The sequence below is a fragment of the Zosterops lateralis genome (genome assembly GCF_965231275.1).
Source record: "Zosterops lateralis genome assembly, chromosome: 2".
NCBI classification, from domain to species: Eukaryota; Metazoa; Chordata; class Aves; order Passeriformes; family Zosteropidae; genus Zosterops; species Zosterops lateralis.
In genome coordinates, this window is record NC_139763.1 from 2804542 (window position 1) to 2825447 (window position 20906).

At 42.3% G+C, this 20906-nt stretch overlaps 1 protein-coding gene across 13 annotated transcripts in view; it reads left to right on the forward strand.

Moving 5' to 3' along the window:
- The window catches only part of SIM2 (SIM bHLH transcription factor 2), a 60803-nt gene that overhangs the window by 28864 nt on the left and 11033 nt on the right, over positions 1-20906 (forward strand). For all 13 annotated transcript variants that reach the window (XM_083884107.1, XM_083884108.1, XM_083884109.1 and 10 more), the window contains 3 exons: positions 7143-7228; positions 10711-10910; positions 14236-14342. In XM_083884107.1, the coding sequence (XP_083740233.1) occupies positions 7143-7228; positions 10711-10910; positions 14236-14342 (393 nt within the window). The remainder of the gene's footprint in view (positions 1-7142; positions 7229-10710; positions 10911-14235; positions 14343-20906) is intronic.

The window sequence follows — 20906 nt, forward strand, 5'->3', positions numbered from 1 at the left end:
AAGGAGGTGGGAGCAGCAGAGTTGCAAACACAGCAGGGAATTCCCTTATCCTGTGCTCTCCCTGTGTGCTCACACATCCCAAACTCTGGGAATTTTTTTTTTTTTATTTTTTTTTTTTATTTTTTTTTTTTTTTTTTTTTTTTGACAATCACCAGAAGTTTTGCTGGATGTTAACATGTTGTTTCTTCACCCATTCCCTGGGGAGCCTGGGCAGTGCCTGAACCCTCTGGGGGAAGAAATTTATCTCTAAAATCCAACCTCAATCCCTCCTGGAACAGCTCCAGCTGTTCCCTGGGTGCTGTTCCTGTGCCAGGAGCAGAGATCAGAGCTGTCCCTCTGAGGAGCTGCAGCCCCTGAGGAGTTTCCCCTCATCTCCCTCTGCTCCAGCTGGACATTCCAAGTCCCCTCTCCACCTGTGGCCTCTCTCCAGACCCTTCACCACCTTCATGTCCCTCTTTTGGGTCCTCTCTGAGACCTTTTAAATCTTTCTTCTCTCGTGGCACCCAAATCACCCCCAAGCACTTGGGGGTGAGCTCATTCATCAGCACCTCCAGAGGAGTTTGAACCTTTCCTGTGCTCACACAGAGCTGAAATCCAAATATCCAGGCCAGTCCAAGATGGAAAGCTCAGCAGCAGAGCATTTTTTGGCTCTGGCATGGTTGAGGGGACGAGGCTGGCAGGGGTTTGTGATGCCACCCTCTGCAGGGGTGATGAGAATTTTGGGTGAGGCTGAAACAGGGGCTGAGAGTTGCTCCAGGATTATTGATCACATCCAGCTGCCACCAGCAGGGTCTTTGAAGGGAAAACCAGGGAATGCCAACACAAATGGGATGAACATGGTCAGCCAGGACCTTAAAGCCTCAAATCAAAATCATTTTACAATCAAAACATCTGGGTTGTGGCTGTGTCTCCTTGTACCAAATATTTGTGCAGAAATCTTTGTTTCCCAGCTCACAACACAGAGTTTAAGGCTTGCACCAGGCCAGTGACTCTTCCCAAACCATCCCTCTCTTGTCCTGGCAGCTGCCACAAGCCAGAAAACCAAGAAAATAACAAAGTTATTTGCACTGCAGGTTAACCAGGACCAGGAATTAATCAATGCTGCCCTTCCATGTGTGTTTCCAGTCAGACTTTGTCTGTCCCTTATTGCTTTCAGATGCTTTCCCTGGGATTTGAAAGCTTTAAAACACATCCAGAGCCTCCCAAATTTTGCTGAATCACACAGCATTTTATTAACTAACATTCCTCAGAGCAGGGGAAGAAAAAATGTGGAAGTTCCTGCAGCCATCCCAGTTTTCAGCTAACAGCTGGATCATTCTGAAATGAGGAGTTACAAGCTGATGAGGAATGTGGAAAACATGATGTCAGCCCTTTCTCCACCCCACTTGATGCTTTAAGGGCTCTGTTTCCCTCAGCTAAGAAGCAAATCCCCCCCAAAAAAGCAGATTTTTCCTCCACTTTCCCTACAAGCAGAAACTTCACATTTAAAGAAGGGAATAGAAAAAATTTTGCATATGGCAAGATGGTTTTTAAATGAACTTATGAAGAATTTTTCTAGTAGCACATGGGGCAAAATACCCACATTGAAAGGTATTTTAATATTCATTAATTTAAAAATATTTTACAGGAGAACCATTAGTGAACCTATCAACTATAAATGGCTTAATCTGATCCCGTTGCCACTGTTTGTTGGGGTTACTTTAAATCTGAGAAACAGAAATGATCATTTTATAAATGATAACTTACAAACAATAATAATATCGATAAATTATATATTATATATAATTTATAATATTATATTATAATATAATATATAATATGTAATATATAATATATAATATATAATATATAATATATAATTATAATTATAATATAATATATATATAATGATAAATTACAAATTATAATTATAAATTTTGATGCAATTGCGCAAATTGCTGACAACTCTTTAAAACATCTCTTTTAATTGGTAATTAACAGTAAAATACACCAAAGCAAAGTGTCTCATACTGTAAAAATCTGTTGTTTTCCTTTCCTGCTGAACTCCTTCCCCAGGAAAACTTTGGAAGCTTCACTTAGAGGAGCAAAGGAGAATTTAGGGAAAAGTCAGTAAATGGCTGAGTTTGGATATGACAGGAATGATAATGGAGAATTTCCCCTCTGCAGCACTGCCAGGATGCTGAACACAGGCAGGAAACAGAACAAACTGCCCACATGGGGAGGAAATTTGGACAGTTTGTGCAAGTCTGGCACTCCAGGATGGGCTGACAACAGAACTGGTTGCTTTTCTACCCCAGTAAACCATTACCAGGGAAAACCAAGCCCCTTTTGCCAATCCTGGGTTTCCACCTTCTAGGATTATCCTGAAATTGGTTGTGGGTATTGTTTTTTTTTGCAGGCATATCTTCTGTATTAGCCCCACTCCTCTTTTTTGGTTTAGAATGTGGTGTCACCCTTGTTCAGAATTAAGGGATGGAAGTTGTGGTGTCCTGTGTCCTGTTCAGCCTGGGGAAGAGGAGGCTCCAGACCTCAGAGACCTTCCCAGGGCTTGAGGGGCTCCAAGAGAGCTGGAGAGGGACGTTTCATGAGAGCATGGAGTGACATGAATGGTTTTAAACTGATAAAGGACAAATTTAGATGGGATATTTGGAAAAAAATTGTTCCCTGGGAGGGTGGGGAGAGGCTGGGATGGAATTTCCCAGATTTGCTGTGGCTGCCCCTGGATCCCTGGCAGTGCCCAAGGCCAGGTTGGAGCAGCCTGGGACAGTGGGAGGTGTCCCTGCCATGGCAGGGGTGGCACTGGATGGGATTTAAAATATTCCTCTGCTGGGAGGAAAGGCTGACACAGCTGGGATTGTTCAGCCTGGACAGGAGAAGCTTTGGGCTGAGCTCAGGGTGGCCTTGCAGGGCCTGAAGGAGCCCCAGGAAACCTGGAGAGGGACAATTCCCAAGGGCCAAAGGGACAGGACACAGGGAATGGCTTCACACTGAGAAATGACAAGTTTAGGTGGGATGGTGGGAAAAAATCCTTCCCTGGGATGGTGGGGAGGGGTTGGGCTGGAATTCCCAGATTTGCTGTGGCTGCCCCTGGATCCCTGGCAGTGCCCAAGGCCAGGCTGGACATTGGGGACAGTGGGAGGTGTCCCTGCCCATCCAGGGTGACACTGGACGATTTTTAAGGTCCCTTCCACCCCAAATCATTCTGGGATTGTTTCTGTCTCTCACAAATCCATGACCTTGTGCTCAGCAGAGACAAACCAGGATCCTCCCAAGCTCTCTGTGGGACCCAGATGCTCCACAGATCCCACCAGGAGAAGAGCAGAGCACGTGTGACCTCACAGAGCAGAGCAGACACACCACAAATAACCCACTGCAAGGGACAAAAATGTGCAGTGTCTGGGGGATGGGCAGGGAAGTGTTATCCAGACATGGATTTTTTGTTTTCATCTGTGTTTCCAGGGTAGAACAGTCCAGCAGGGATGTGAGGATGGATTATCAGACACAGTCTTATCTCCAGAGGGATGCAGGAGCTCCAGGCAGGCACAGGGTGGACAGGAGGGAAGGTGCAATCAGGTGGCCAAGAGTTCACAGCTCTAAAAATCCTCATCTTTTCCATTTTCCTTCTCCTCCCCTAGAGCTGGAATTTGGCTTTGCACCTGTGGAGCAGACACCAATCACTGGCTGTGGCAAAAACTCCCAATTTCAATGTTTCTTTCCACTTTTTTGTGTATGTCCCATTCCTAAAGCAACACACGGGAAGTTTTGGGAATTCTCATTTACAAAGCAGTTCTGGAACAGAACATATTTTGCTCATGTCAAAATCTGGAGGTGGGAGATAAAAGAGCAGCTTTTACCTCAGAGAAAACAAAGGCATGAGAGGTGAAACTGTGAGGGAAAAAAAGAATTCATGGGGATCTTTTTTTTTTCTCAGCTCCACTGAGCGACCACAGGATTCTGTGACTGTTTTCTGTCAAAAGAGATTAAAGGTGGATTGGAAAGCAAAGATGGATTTCAGAGTTACTCCTCTAGGGATGGACAACCCTGGCTTCCATAAAATAACCCATAATTTCACAGAAATGCTTGGAGAATCCTGCTTGGCAGTCGTGCAAAATGCACTAATTCTTTATCCAAAACATCAAGGCTCCTTTTCTTTACCATGGTATTTATTCTGTTTATGAGAGCAGGAAAATACAAATGTGTGAAACAGGAAAAAAAAGCTGGTTTATTCTTGCCTTAAAGTCAATCTGTATTGCAGGATCTGTTAATAAAAGAAAAGTGATTGATGGAGAGGAGACACTTTGTAGAAATGGAGCACTGGGAAAGAAATACAACAACCAGCATGGATTTTCTGTGTTCTTATTCCTCAGGTGGTTCAGCTCTGGGAGGGTGTTTGGACAAATCTGGGCTGGGATTTGAACGAAGCCATTTAATTTCTGCCTCATTTAAAGCTTTTACTGAATCTACTCAGCTCCATCTATTCACGGAGGGAGCTCTGTAAGCTGAGCAGACAACACAGAAATAATGATTAAAATAGAAATACCTGTTAGAGCAGAAAAACTTTGATGAGTCTGAGAAGGGGAACGTGGATTTGGGTAAAAAATAAACAGTGGTGCACTTGAAATGGAAATCCTGGAGATGGATGTGGGCCCTGATTTCATGGAATCACAAAATCGTGGAGTGGTTTGGGTTGGAAGGGACTTTAAAAATCATCCAGTGCCATGGGCAGGGACACTTCCCACTGTCCCAGGCTGCTCCAAGCCCCAACCTGGCCTTTGGAAATCCTCAAGAAATTAGAATAGAATAGAATATAGAATAGAATATAGAATAGAATATATATGATATATGATATATTATAGATTATAGATTATAAATTATAGACTAGACTAGAATAGAATAGACTAGACTAGACTAGACTAGAATAGAATAGAATAGAAAATGGAATAGAATAGAATAGAATAGAATAGAATAGAATAGAATAGAATAGAATAGAGTGTAGTATATAGAATAGAATAGAAAATAGAAAATAGGATAGGATAGGATAGGATAGGATAGGATAAGATAGGATAGGGTAGGATAGGATAAGATAGGATAGGGTAGGATAGAACAGCTGAGCTGGAAGTAACTCCCAAGAATCACTCAGTTGCAGCTGGAATATCTCTATAAGATATTTCTGCTCTCTCCAGGATTGTTTTGGTTCTCATCCTTCATCAGTTGATGTCTGCCACATGTTGGTTTCACCTTCCCTTTATAAAGAATAGAACAGTTCATGCATAGAATTTTAAACATTTTTTTAACACTCAGAGGGAAGATGTTCACATCACCTCCAATGATGCATTTAGATAATTAACATTCCCTAATTATTAAATACAGGTTCAGTTATTAGATTAATATTCTCTAATGATTAAGAAGCCTATTTTCCTCTAGTGTTTCTATCACTGTGGTTCAGTCATAACATTTTATTATTCATTATTTTCTCTCTCCACTTTCATATCTATGTGCTTAACCCAGAGATCGCTTGATCTTTAAGAACAGGCAGCACTTCATTGGGTTTCCTCCTTTTACCTTCTTTACATCCCAAATTCTCTCAGGGCTCGCACATTTCCTTGAAAGAACCCCAGTGGTATCAATAATTTCATTACCAAGTCTAGATGCTGAATGCTGTTTTTTTTTTTTTCAATTTTTTTTCAAATTTTTCCCAAGCTTAACTGTGATTTCTCCTGTTTGAATATTCTGGGTCTCCCTCTATGTTTCAACTCACAGTTGGATCAAACGAGTTTTCTTCCTTGTCCTAAAATAGCTCTGCCAAACTGCAACCTTCAGTAAAAAAAAAATCAGAATTATTCCTGTTGTCTGAACCATTATTGAGGATAATTACCATTGCAGATAATAATATCATATTGTATCAGAATATTCCTCATTTTCTCAGCAGAAAGTCTCTGTGTACCTGAGCAATAACCCCCATGAACTTTAAATCTTTTTTGGAGGTTATCCATGCAGATATTTGTTTAAAAACAACCTCCCAGGACAGTTTTGGAGGTCAGTTAAGCCCAGAAGGTTTGGGCATGACCAGCACTCAAATTATTACAAACCCACTGAATTTCCTCATTTCCCATTTTATTTTTATTTAGAAGATTCCCTTAATTTCCCTCCAAAGACACTTTTCCTTCCTTGTAGCAATAAGGAATGGTGTCAGCTGTTTAGAAACAAGGGAATTCCTTTTGAAGGGTGATAAAATCAGAAATTTGGAGACCAAATCGTGCTGAGTTGTCCAAATTTGACAGGGAATTCTAAGAGGAAGGTGAAATAAATCCCAAGGGCAGAGATGGAGTGGTGTGGCAGTTGAGTTTAGATTTTTTTTTTAAGAAGTTATAGTAAGTGTTAACAGCTTAGTTAATTAATTAAAAAGGTAGTTATGTTTTTGGAAAATCTAGGTTTAAAATGAAAGAATTTTAAGTGAAAAAATTCCTTGTTTTATACTAAAAAAATTTCTTAAATAATAACCCAAATATATTGGGAGACTCATGAGTAACCAAAAAAAAAAGAAAAACAAACCCCTGCTAATAAATAAAACTACACGAATCTGCAAAATTCCAAACTGCTGCAGATTTGTAACATTAAAAACCACCAAACTATTTTTTTCCCCTGTAACAAATAACTCCATAAAACTCTGAACAAATACACTCCCCTAAACTCTAAACTATTACACCCCCCTACACCAATACTAATAAACTCCAAAATAATAAAAAATTATATTTAAATAGTTGCAACTGACTAAAAATTATAGTTTTCTCTCTATGTTATATTAAAAAGTAAGAGATTTGTAGTAAAAAATAGCTTAAAAGTTTTTATTCCTTTTTTAAAATATATATTAATAAATTGAATTACCTTAAGTTAAACCCATTTTACCTTTTTCTCCCAAATCCTATCTCCCAAAAAACAAACAAACAAACAAAAAAAACCCCACAACCACAAAAAAAAAAAAAAAAAAAAACCAAAAAAAAACCAAAAAAACCAAAAAACCCAACAACCCCATAACCAAAAAACACTCAAACCACTCCACTAAATTTAACAAAACAAAATTCAGCAAACGTGGGATCTTCAGGAATAAATCAGAATAAATCAGGGGTTTTTTGTGCTTTCAGAGTATGAAATCGAGAGATCCTTTTTCCTGAGGATGAAATGTGTCCTTGCCAAGAGAAACGCTGGGCTGACGTGCAGTGGCTACAAGGTAATGTCTAAAAATTACTTTTCCACCCCTGAAAGATTTGACAACTGCCAAGTTTATTTATTTAGCTGTTTGGTTTGGGTTTTACTTTTAAATTTTAATTTTTTTTCTGTACTGAGAGCAAAGTTTGTGACGAAATGCATCAGAAAAATATCCTCAGGAATTCAAATCTAAGCTTTTTGGGACACTCCCTCACCTTGGTGCCTGGGAATTGTCTGGAGCACAAACAGCTCCACCTTTTTCCCCCATGGAAAGGGAGGCAGGTGAGGCAGAAACCCAGGCACAGGAATTTGGGAATTTTCCACATCCCACCCCCTTGCAAGAGGCACCTCCTTGGCCTCAACACTAAAAAAACCCCAACCATTGCCATCACCTCGGGGTGGAATTGTACTAAAACACCAAGTCTGTTTATAAACCTTACAGTTTGAATGATTTTTATTTATTTATGACAGGAAATCAGACGTCACAGCAAATACTGAAGTCGTAGAATAACAGCTTTGAGTGGTTTTTATTTTCAGACTTGCAGGCAGTTTTTATTTTCAGATCTGCAGATATGATTTATTTTTATTTTTACAGGCAGTTTTTATTTTCAGATTTGCAGTAGCTTTTATTTTCAGATTTGCAGTGATTTTAATGTTCAGCCTTACAGGCAGGTTTTGTTTTCAGCTTTACGGGTAATTTTTATTTTCAGCTTTACAGGTAGTTTTTCTTTTCAGATGGGCATTAGTTTTATATTTTCAGCTTTGCAGCAGCTTTAATCTTCAGATTTGCAGGTAGCTTTTATTTTCAGATATGCAGGTAGTTTTTATTTTCATTTTTACAAGCAGTTTTTATTTTCAGATATGCAGATAATTTTTATTTTCAAATTTGTGGTAGCTTTTATTTTCAGATTTGCTGGTAGTTTTTATTTTCAGATTTGCAGTAGTTTTTGTTTCCATCTTTACAGGTAGCTTTTATTTTCATCTTTACAGGTAGTTTTTATTTTCAGCTTTACAGGCAGCTTTTATTTTCAGATTTGCAGTAGCTTTTATTTTCAGATTTGCAGTAATTTTATTTTCAGCTTTACAGGTACTTTTTCTTTTCAGATGTGTAGTAGTTTTTTATTTTCAGCTTTGCAGCATCTTTTATCTTCAGATGTGCAGGTAGTTTTTATTTTCAGATTTGCAATAGCTTTTATTTTCAGATTTGCAGGTAGTTTTTATTTTCATCTTTACAGGCAGTTTTTACTTTCAGATTTGCAGTGACTTTTATTTTCAGATTTGCAGATAGGTTTTATTTTCAGCTTTGCAGGTAATTTTTATTTTCAGCTTTACAGGTAGCTTTTATTTTCAGCTTTGCAGCATCTTTTATCTTCAGATGTGCAGGTAGTTTTTATTTTCAGATTTACAATAGCTTTTATTCTCAGATTTGCAGTAGTTTTTATTTTCAGATTTGCAGGTAGTTTTCATCTCAGATTTGCAGTAGTTTTTATTTTCAGATTTGCAGGTAGTTTTCATTTTCAGATATGCATTAATCTTTATTTTCAGCCTTACAGGCAGTTTTTATTTTCAGATATCCAGGTAATTTTTATTTTCACCTTTACAGGCAGTTCTGATTTCCAGCTTTGCATTTGCTACTCTTTGAGCTGCCCAGGTTCACTCTGCCTCCACCAGGGAGGGTCATTCCCATTCACTCTTGGTGGGGATTCACTCTGAGCCATTCAAAACCCAAAAATCCTTGGCTGGGAGAGGAGCAGAGCTCTCTGCAGGGCTGTGCTCATGGATGTGTCTGTTTGCACTCCTCCCTACCTGCCTGCACTGATAATTCCTCATTACACTCAGCCCTGTTTGCTCAGCTGCTCCCCAGCAAAGGTGCTTCTGTCCCAAAGCTGTTTCTGGAACAGATAAAAGAGTAAAGCTCGCAGTGCTGGGATCTCCATGTGGCTTTGGGGGGGTTTTGGGTTTTTTTAAATTCCCAATTATCACTGTTAATCACAGACATCACTTCCTTTGGCTCATTATTAAAGGTTTGCACAGTGAAAGTCAAAGGGTTCTTTTGTCTGGAGAGATGTTGGCCCAAATTTATTCCATTTGACTGTGCTTAAAGTCAGGACTTAATTTTTAAGAAATCGCCTCATTAGCTGGAGCACGGAAAAAACTCATGGACCAAGTGATGGGGGAATTGAGATCTGCTGAGAGATCTTCTTGCTGTGCTTTGGTTAATCCAGTGATTGAATTATTACAATCCCACTGAATTTCCTCATTTCCCGTTTTATTTTTATTTTGGAGATTCCCTTAATTTCCCTCCAAAGGACATTTTTCCTTCCCTTTAGCAATAAGGAATGGTGTCAGCTGTTTAGAAACAAGGGAATTCCTTGTGAAAGGTGGTAAAATCAGAAATTTGGAGACCTCATCCTGCTGGGTTGTCCAAATTTCACAGGGAATCCTAAAGGAAGGTGAATTAAATCCCAATCACTCTTGGATTCCAATCACACACCCAGATTTCAATCACTGGAGAGGGGAAGGTTAAGCAGGAGGAGCCTTTTCCCAGGTGATGTTTGGTAGGTTGTTTAGAGCACTAAATACACTTGAAAATTAATTCCTTTCCACAGGACGCAGTTAAAAGCCAAACAAACAGAGAAATTTCAGCTAAAGGATGTGATATTCCTGCTGCTTGGAGCAGAAAAGTGGCAGGGGCACTGATGATTTCTGACCACCAGCACCACACTAAATAAATCTTCTGGCCTGGAATGGTCCCCAGGTTACATTTCCCCCTCCCCTTTAGCTGACATTGAATTTTTACAGTCTAACACTGTCATTATCACCTCTGTGAACAGCAATTGTGCACAGGGATCCCGAAATCTGAGCTCAGCACCTTGAGCCTGCTCACGTGTCAAAACAAAACAAAAAAACCCAACCTGAACTTGAGCAGAGAACTTAAAACTCATCTATTCTGCATTTGCATAAATGTTGATTTAATTTGCATAAAGTTGATTTGCACAGAGTTGATTTTTATTGCGTTGTGATGTATCAATATCTTTTAAAGTTTTTAAAGTGCTTTTTAAAAAGTGGCTTTATTTACCAGAATTTACTCTTTATTTAGCAGAATAATAATTCCTTAAAATGCAAATGTTTTTATTAACATTTGAGTGTGTGTGGGAGAGAGATGGACTCTTAAAAAAAAAGCAACTTCCGGATTTTTTTTTTATCAATGAACAGGAATTCTGGCTGCATCTACAAGAAATCTGTGTCAAGGAGCTTAAAATATTAATTAGAAAGCAATTAGGCAATCCCCAGAGAGAAGGTGCTTCAGTACTGGATTAATCACTCTGTCAGCAAACACAAAACTCCACTCACTGAGCCTTAATCTCTATTTACCAATTAACCGCAATCAACACTCGGCCCAGAATTTAATGTTATGGCTTTACAAGCTCACTGAGACTGGGTGAGCAGCAGATTTGGGGTTTTCCCAGCAGATCCTGAGGGTGTTTTCCCCCTTTTTTCCAGGTGATCCACTGCAGTGGCTACTTGAAGATCCGCCAGTACATGCTGGACATGTCCCTGTACGACTCCTGCTACCAAATCGTTGGGCTGGTGGCCGTGGGCCAGTCTTTGCCTCCCAGTGCAATCACTGAGATCAAGCTCCACAGCAACATGTTCATGTTCAGGGCCAGCCTGGATTTAAAGCTGATTTTCCTCGATTCCAGGTGAGCAGCTCTTTCCTCTCTCCAGCCGCGGGTGTTGGTGTCGAGCGGCCGCGCTTTCCCGACGGGTCAAAACATCCGTGGAAAAAAAAATAATAATAAAAAAAATAATCCAGCAGTCTGAAATAGATCTGGAACTCAGAGCCTTCCAAAAGCCTTCCAGGCAGCTGCATAGACCAGACTTTGTCTGGGATGCCGAGAAATGAGAGCTTGTCCAATTTAACCTGGAGTTACCTGCACTTTTAGGGTCAGTTAAAAGCTTCTTGCTGTGAGGGTTGGTTGCAGGAGCAGTGATAATTTATTTTTTACCTGAAAGGACACAAATTTTATCATACAAAGACAGCAAAAGGAGTGAGGATGTATAAAAAAAACTTAAAAAAAAAAATCCCAAAAGTGGAATACTGAGACCAAACCACTGACTGGGGTCATCCAGAAAACTTTTGAGAGAGCAGGAAGGAAAGAGAGTTCTGGTTTTTTAGTGTAATGCTTTAACCATGAAATCAACACTAATAATGGGGTTGTTAGGATGGAAATTCATTCCATTGGCTACTCCACATGAAAGCAAGACCTTCTTAAAGCAAAATTTTGGGAAAAACAGCTGAGGGAGGAGAGCCCTGCCTCCACTTCAGCTGATGGAGCTCAGAGGAGCACAGAACCAGAACTGGAATTCATTTCTCTGGTGTTGGAGCAGGTGCCTTGTAGGACACAGTGTAGTCCAGGAGAGCTTGAAGGGAAAACCACAAATACACAAAGTATTGATGATTATTCTTCAGAAATCCTTTTCTGTGTGTCCCACATCCCCCATTTCCCTGCCTAGATGGATTGTCAGGGAATACATCAGTGTAGTGAACGTGTGAGAAAACCTCTGTATCCAAGAGAATGGAAGTCAACCATGCAAGAGGAGCCTTTTCTCCGTGCTCAGCCCAGGAGACAGTGGCTCCATCAGCTGCTGGGACACAAAGAACTCCTTGTTTCTGGAACCCTTCCTCGTTTTTTTGGCACAAAGGAGCACGAGGGGTTCAGCAAACACGTCCTTGCATGTGGGGAAAAAAGGAAATGATGAGCCTGGGAGGAACTGCCTGGAGACAGAAGTGTCTTCAGAGGCCACAGAACAAGCAGAGGTGTTGACAGGAGCAGGGCTGGACCCAGAGCTGTGTTTACCAAGGAGCAGATGGGTGTCATCCCCACACGGGACAAGCAGGGGAATTCAGCTTCACCAGAGCCTTTTGCAAACCAAACTGTATTTGCTCAGAATGGGGGAATATTAGGAGTTAGGGAAAAACTGGTTTCAGGCTTGGTTCTGGTTTCCATAGAAGGGGATGGATCTTGAGATGTAACAGTCAGAGCAGAGAGCATGAAAGCCATGGGAAGAAGCTGCTCAAAAATCCCTTCCTAGACACCTTGACACAACATAAACCACACAGGAGTTCGTTCACTGAGGTCACAGGAAGGAGAAGACAGTCACTTCCCTGCACAGTGAGCTGCTCATTTGGATTTTTGTGATGCATTCATTGCCAGGGGGTTTAGAAGACTTTGAAGACCTCAAGAGACCAGAACTGGAGTGAGCTCTGCTTCCTTCTGTGTGTCCTGTCACCTGCCCAGCACCACCCAGGGGCTGCCTGAGGGATTGAGTTGATGTTAAGGAAGTAAAACAGCTGAGTTTATTTCCAGAGTCAACCTTTTCCAGAATTAGGGTGTCCTGGGAACTGTCAATGATGGGTTTTTTTGTCACCAGCTTCCAAGTGAGACTTTTACCTTTGGGAAAATGAACCCTTGGCTTGGGTTTGGATGAGCTGTGTCTGCACTCACCAAAGGGGCAGGATGGAGCTGCCACCCTGGTCCTCAGTGCCCTGAAGCCAGAAGGAGAATTGAAACCCGAGCAGGATCTTCCAGCAGGATTTTGTGATCCTGATGGGCTTCAGGGAGGATTTGGGATGAGCACACACAAGCATCTGTTCAAAGGCATTTTGATGATGTTGTCCTTCAGAAGAACCCAAGCAGAACATCCTCAGTCTCTGTGGGGTCCACTGGGCTGGTTAGAGTCAGGGTATGAAGACAGGAGATGCACAATAGCCACAAAATTAAAAAAAAAAAAAATAAAAATGTACATTATCTGCAATCCCACAATGACAAGTATTGCTTGGGACCCCCTGATCATTTCTGTTCGTTTCTGTGGACACTCCTGTGTCACCTCTGGTGCTGTGTATCCTCACCAGTGGTAAAGCTCAGACCAGGAACATCCTTTTGAGGTCCAAGTCCTGACCATCCCTGCTCAGCTCATGGCATGAAGAGGCTTGGGGCATTCAAACTGGATTCCTTCCATCTAAACTGGAGAACAACCTCCCAGGACACTCCAACTTTAATAAACATTTCAGCCCACAGGCCTAGGTTAGAGCCAGTCCCAGGTAAAACTCCTGGAATTAAAATGTGCAGGTGCATCTGCTGCTGCAGGAACAGATCCTCAGCAGGGACAATTTTACTGTCACTCACCTGCTGAGGGAGTGTATCACTTGTTAATGTGGATATTCCTTACTGCTCTGCCTTTTTTAGGCAAAGAAAGCCCAGGACATCACAAAACCCCCCCAACAACCCCACAGTTTGGCTGAGTGGCACATTGTACTTTAAGGACTATTTTTTCCTCAACTAAATTTTTTTTAAAAAGTCCATTTGAAACCTGAAATTTGACCCTTCAGGTCTGACCTCTCCATTTGATTCTTTAACATCTGCAGAGATGCTGCTGTTTTGAATTCCTTCCATTCTTCTACTTCTGGGATTTATTTTTTTTTTTCCCTCTTTGGAAGTCTTGCCTCAGCTTTCCTTTCCTCACCCTGTGGTCTTCACACCTCCTTGTCTTTCCACGTTCTCAGCTGGAATAAGCTCCTGCTTTTTTTCCTCCTCTTAGGCACCAGCCTGGATTTATTCCCAGGCCATGATGTGGCCCAACACACTCTCTACACTCGTAGCTTTGCAAAAGCAAATGAAAAAGTGTCAGCAGCCCACAAGAGAGGTTTTATTGTTCCACGAGCAGCTCCTCGAGTGGAACTTTGTGCACGGCATGGCAAAAGCCCAAGGTGGAAATCAGTAAAAGAGCTCTTTTTCCTGCCTGGCTGTACCAGGGAAAAGCTGCACCTTGCTTTGGCTGGGCTGAAAGGGGTTTCTTTTCTTGTAAAGGTGAGGTTTCTCCTTCCAAAACCAACATTTCACCCCGCAGCTCTGCAGGCACCGATTCGTTGGCACAATCAAAATGTTGGGTTAATGAAACTGAATATTCCTAGAGATTTTGTTTAGTGCAGATTTATTTATTTTTCTTTTTTTTTTCCTTTCCCAGGGTCACGGAATTAACTGGCTATGAGCCCCAGGATCTGATAGAAAAAACCCTTTACCACCACGTCCACGGCTGTGACGTTTTCCACCTGCGATACGCTCACCACCTGTGTAAGTACCTGGGCTGGAGGCACAGCAGGGACCTGGAGCTGCTCTGAGTTCCTCCTCTGGGTTCACTTTATTTGCACCAGGCAGCAATAATTGTATTTTACATGTGAGGTTTTACTCGGTGTCACCAAAGAAAGGATCATCAGCAGATCTTCCTCATAGTTTCCAGGTGTGGGTGTTCCCTACTTGTGTCTGTTCTTTGGATAAGAAAGGATATTTAAATACTCTGGGGATAGAAGAATCCTCTGCCACCACATTAAACCTGGGATGTGCTCTGGAGTTTAACTCCAAAGTTCAGAGTGGTGAAGCCCCATTGGCTTCACTTTCCCTTTCCCTTTTGGAAAGGGAATTCCCCCCTTTCTGTTCTGGAAAGGGAATTTTTTCACAAAGAGTTAGCAGAAGTCATGGCTCAGGAGATCCCCAGCCAGGTTTCTTGTTAGATACCCAAAGGCCAGAAATAGAAATATGGATTGAAAAGCTCACCTGCAGAGCTGCCCCAGCCCTGGGGCCCAGCGCAGGGAGGACGTGGAGCTCAAGGAGAGAGCCCAGAGGAGGCTCCAGGATGAGCAGAGGGATGGAGCAGCTCTGCTGGGAGGAAAGGCTGGCACAGCTGGGATTGTTCAGCCTGGACAGGAGAAGCTTTGGGCTGAGCTCAGGGTGGCCTTGCAGGGCCTGAAGGAGCCCCAAGAAACCTGGAGAGAGACAATTCCCAAGGGCCAAAGGGACAGGACACAGGGAATGGCTTCACACTGAGAAATGACAAGTTTAGGTGGGATGTTGGGAAAAAATCCTTCCCTGGGAGGGTGGGGAGGGGCTGGGATGGAATTCCCAGATTTGCTGTGGCTGCTCCTGGATCCCTGGCAGTGCCCAAGGCCAGGTTGGACACTGGGGCTTGGAGCAGCCTGGGACAGTGGGAGGTGTCCCTGCCCATGACACTATATGATTTTAAGGTCCCTTCCACCTCAAACCATTCTGGGATTCTCTGAAATACGTTGAGTACAGTGAGAAATTTTGCAGACAACAAGCACCACACTGGAAAGCAGAAAAAAAAAAAAATCCTTTCCAAATCTTGGCTGGAGAGAGATTTTCAAAAGTTCTTGGCTATCACTTAAGGAAACCATTCATTGTGTAAATAAGCTGGATACTCAATATGCTGGGCTTCTGAAAAGAAAAAAAAAAAAAACAAAACACCCAAACCAACTTATCTGGCCAGTTTTATCTTTGTACTTAGACGATCCAGGCTATTTTGAATATTTGGAAATGATTCTGGATGGTGATTTCTTGAAAGAAAAGAAAACCAAAAGTAAATGAGAGGGGAAAATGTGAACTTCACTAGCCTTTGCTGTTAAAACAAAAACTGTGCAGCAGCCCTGCATTCCTCTGAAATATGTTAGTAATAATCATCCTGTGCCTGAAGGGAATGCAATCCCAAAAACTCCTTGGAGGGACATTCATTAGTAGCATGTGGATGAGGTTCGGAGAATGGATTGTCAGGGAGAAAAAAAATGACACATTTAATAATTTCCCATCTTCTAGCAGAGTCACTAATCATATCTTCAAACATCTGGATCTGGGAAGGAGTTCATTCAGTAGCACATTAATTTGAAAAGCAAATTGAGGGAATGGCTGAACTCTGGATTTGGCTCTGTTTGCTGCAGCCCATACGAGGCAAAGATGACATCCAAAAACCAATGTCAGGGAATTTTTTTTCCAGATTGCTCCTGTAGTCTGGAAGCAGCCAGAGGCAAAATCTTTCTTTTAGGCTTCCTTCTCCTCTTGCTGTGTGCTGCTCATGAGGCTCTGGAATATCAAGGAGGTTGTAGCTGTGTTTGGCAAGTCCAAGCTGAAATTCCAAGTGCTGAATTCCACTGGTGGCAAAGTGTGCTCCACCTGGGAAAGCAAAAGCTGATTTTTACAGCGAGTTCAGATTTACCAAAACATTATTGAACACTCTGAGCTACTGAGAACTGGGAAAAAGTTGGGGATTTTTTATCAGAGCACATAGAATATCCTGTCAGGGACACCCTTTCTGCAGTGGTGACATCTGCATGTGGATGTGACTGTTGACCTGATCATAATAAATTCAGTATTTCCACCAGGCTGTTTGAAATACCTTCATCAAGCAGCAGGGATGGGATGATGCCACCACAGCCACAACCACCTCTGGAAAAGAGTTTTCCACTTTAGAGCAGCAGGGTGGATAATTCTGTGGCTGCCAGTTTGATCCATGTACGACTGGAGTTTTAAATGAAGAGACAAATCATGTTCACTGAGTTACCCACCACATCCTTCCACGAGGAAAAAAAAAAATAAAAACCCTCAGGCAAAAGGATACCAAGAGCAGTTCTGTAGATTGAAGATAAATGGCTGTAAACTTTAAAACCAGAAGAAAAATGCGAGCCATGCATAGGAATTTATGAAAGCAGATAAATCCCGAGAAGCACAAAATAATGAGTAATGCTTGGGCAGCAGTGGGAAGAGTGCAGGGTCATGGTTGGAATACCAAGTAATGGGAATTATTAAACCAGATGTAAAGTGCACACAGCCCCTCTGGGGAGCACTGTGAGAGCTCCCCCAGCTTCCATCAGCAAATGTCTCAGGAACACGAGCAGGGGAAGGTTGGCAGGTTTGCTGTACCATTCTATAAAGCAATCTGATGATGAAGTGTCATCTGATGCAGAAATCCAAAGAGAAACATCTTACACCTAATAAGGGTATTAAGGGAGGGGGAAAAAAATGAGCAACCCTAAACTAGGATAACCATTTGTTGGTTTTTTTTAAGAGGAAAAAAAAATAAAAAAAATCCCAAACTGATGACCTGAAGTGGCTGAACTCAGAGTGAGGCAGCAGAGAGAATAAAACAAAGGAAACAGTGAGGGGAACAAGTTAGGAGGGAAAGAACAAGCTAGGAGGGAGAAGTAGATGTGAATATTTGCCCAAGGTGTGCTGGCAGCAAAGAGAGTTTCCTGCTTGAAACATTTGATTGGCTTCCAGCTCTAGGAAAACACTTGTGGCATTTGTAGCCCTGTTATTTATTTCTAGAGCCCCTTTTCATGCACACAGTGTTTGCCCTGAAATGTGGCCACACAAATAAAGGGGCCCTGCCCCAGGATCCTGCATTCTAAAATGCAGGACAGAGTCCCAGTGCAGACAAAATACCTTTGTGTCCTCAGAGAAATCCCTTTGTCTGTACCATTGTGAGGGGGATTTTGGGAATCCCACATGTTGCAACATCCCTGCTCTTCCCACAGGAAGTTGAACAGGATTTGGGTCTCTGTGCCCAGCTGGTGGCCCTACAAAACCCTTCTGCTGCTCCCTGGAAGTCACCCTATGTATTTATAGGGTTATTTTATAGAAATTAAATAATTTCCAGCATCTCTGGTGTGGGGTCTGCCTCAGCTTTGCCAGCACTCAAACCTTCTGGCAGAGCAGCACCAGATTTTAAGAGGTCAAAAGAAAAAAAAAAAATAAACAGAGTCTGCTGGGCACAGTGCCTTGCCCAGGGGCTGGGCTCATGATGTACCAGGGCAGCTAAAACAGGATCTGCTGCCAGTGTGGAACCAAAAAATCCATTTTTTGGAGTGATGTCCTTCAGTGCAGGCTGGGAACTCCCAGCCACACGCCCAGTGGAGCCTTTTAAACCAGCCCTGCCTGAGAGCCCAGAGCCTTTTCCAGCTTCCCTGAAAAACCAGGAGCGAGCCACAAGCCTGGAACACCCAGGGACATCCAAGGGCCAGGGGCTGGAGCCACGGAATCCTCCCCCCTTGGGCTGCAGCTGAGGCCACCGAGGAGTCAGAGCCTGCACACATTGTCTGCCTGGTGGATCTGCCTCCCTCCCATTCCTGAGGTTTCCTTTTCGGCATCAAACAGAGCCCAGAGCCAGATGGAAGCTGACCTCACTCACTGTCTCACTTACTGTCCCTTAGCCAAGGTCAGACTTTCCCCAGATTGCTAAAATAGCAGGAGGCACAGAATCCTCCCCCATCCCCAGAGAAACACTGGTTAATCCAGATAATTAAGAAGGAAAGCTGAATGCTGCAGCCCTCAGTGGTTTTCACATCTCTTCAAATGCTGTCTTAACAGCAGAGTTAAACAGGGATTTAAAAAAAAAAAAATCAGTGAGAGAGGAGGAAAGCCAAAACTAGTCCCAAAGCACAGGGAAGAAGTTTGTTATAGTTAGTGATCCATGACAGCATTAATTTCTCTCTTGGAAAACTGAGTGTAGCAAAGCATTTGGAACTCAAGGAAAAAGTGCTCATTAAACCAGCACAAAGACCTAGTTCTGAAAACACATTCCAGAAATTACCTGTTACATGGGCTGTGCTAAAATGTAAAGATCATTTCCTGGAACGGGACCATTTGGATTTTAGAGTGAATCACCAAATCGTAAAATCACAATTATGGTGGTCACAAAAATCACAAAAACCCAATGGTTTGGGTTGGGAGGGATCTTGAAGATCATCTCATTCCAACCCCTGCCATGACAGGACACCTTCCACTATCTCAGGTTGCTCCAAGCCCTGTCCAACCTGGTCTTGGACACTTCCAGGGATGGGGCAGCACAGCTATAGAGCACCATCCACAACCATAAAACACTAAGAAATAATAAAACTTTGGCATAGAGACAATTATTAATATTTTTGGAACAGAATCTTTGAGTGGCCACTCCAAGACTCTCACCTTGCAATGATAAATTGCACTTAAAAATTACAAATGTCTCTGTATTTTAGGTGTGTTTACATACTAACACACACACTCATTATTTTTTTCACTGTATGTGCATCTGCACACCCTCACCCTGTAAGGAATTCCATGTAGAAATGTGGGAGTGGAAGGAACAGCAACAAGAATGAGGCAAAAAGCAGAATTTCTAGGAGAGATTTGGAACCCCAAATAGCAGTGCCTTGGTGACGTGGAGGGTGGGGAGACCACACTGAGTCTTCCAGTGCCACAAGGAAATGGATGAAAAGGAGGGAGAAGGACTTTTTTTATATGGAAAAAAAAAAAAAAAAAAAAGTGACAGGACAAGGGGAATGGTTTTAAACTGACAGAGAGCAGGTTTAGATTCCATTTTTTGGTTATATTTATATAAAGGTGCCCTAGGGTGATTTTCCTTTATATTGTATTATATATATTATGTATTATAATATATATATATATATATATATAATATTTCCTGCCATTGTCCACTTTTTTTAAACACAATTTGTGCAAATTAATTATTTAATTTCAGTCCATGATTCCCTAATTTCCAATAAATAACTGCACAGGAGAGTGAGAAGATGGAGTTTCCCAGAGGAATGATCCAAGGCCACACAAGAGAAGAACCAGCTTCAAAGGCTGGGCATTATCTTCTAGGGAATCCTGAGATAAAGGCCTGGCACTGAACCAGAAATATTTGTGGCTGGATTAAATATTTGGAGATGCTGCACAACTCCTGTTACAGCACAACCTCCTGCCAAAACATCCTTGTTCACAGAGGATCCAAAATAGCTCAGGGAGGATTCCATGGCTGGTGAATTTATCAGATATTTGATTCCCCTCTCTGTCCTTTGTTTGGGTGCTTCACAACCAAAGAGCTTTTAAAATTTTATCCTTTTAAACCAACTTTCATGATTACAGAGGAAAAAAAAATCACAGAATAAAATACATCACAAAATCCATGATAATCTGTCAAGGTATGAGAGAAGTGCTTCCAAATAATCTGGAAAAAAAAATCTCAGGATCACAGAATCCTCAGGGATGGAAGAGACCTTCAGGATCATTCAGTCCTCACCCCAAAGCCTGTCCCCAAGGGCCACCTCCAGCCTGTCACTCCAAAGCTCAGCTGAACTTCATCTCAGCCCTTTGGCTTTGGAGGAAGCTGAGCTTTGGATGGGAGGGACCATCCTGGAGACTCCTGACAGCCCTCAAGGGGCTGAGGCTGGGAGCAGATGAATTGGGAGTTGTGGCCCCCTGAAGATTTGGTGGATGTGCAGGTGCCTTTGGCTTTGATTCCATGGAATGGCCAAGGTGGGAAGAGCCCCTGAGGATCAGGCAGTGCCACCCCAGCAGCACCAGCATCAGCCCAAAGCCTGTCCCCAAGGGCCACCTCCAGCCTCCTCCTGAACACTCCCCCAGACAGTGACTCCAAACCTCCCTGGGCAGCTCATCCCAAGGCCTGACCACTCTGCCAGGGAAATTTCCTTGCCCAATCTCCAGCCTGAGCCTCCCCTGGTGCAATTTGAAGCCATTTCCTCTCCTTTCAAAAGGATTGTATCCAATTCAGAATCCTTTTGCTGCCTTGAGCTTTTCTTTTGCAGTTAGAAATTCTAAAACAGTGTTTGTGAAGAATGTGACCACAGCTGACCCAGAGAAGAAGGAAGGCAAAACTTTGGAGTCTTCAAATTTTATATAAACAATAATGTGGTGTTATGAATCTACAGAAAGGGGCAGGATAGATAATTTTGCAGGGGGTTATTGGGAGGAAGAGGAAGGAGAGAGTGTGAGGACATGGGTTGAACCTCAATAATCTCAAACGTCTTTTCCAGCCTCAATAATGGTGGAGTCACCATCCCTGGATGTGGT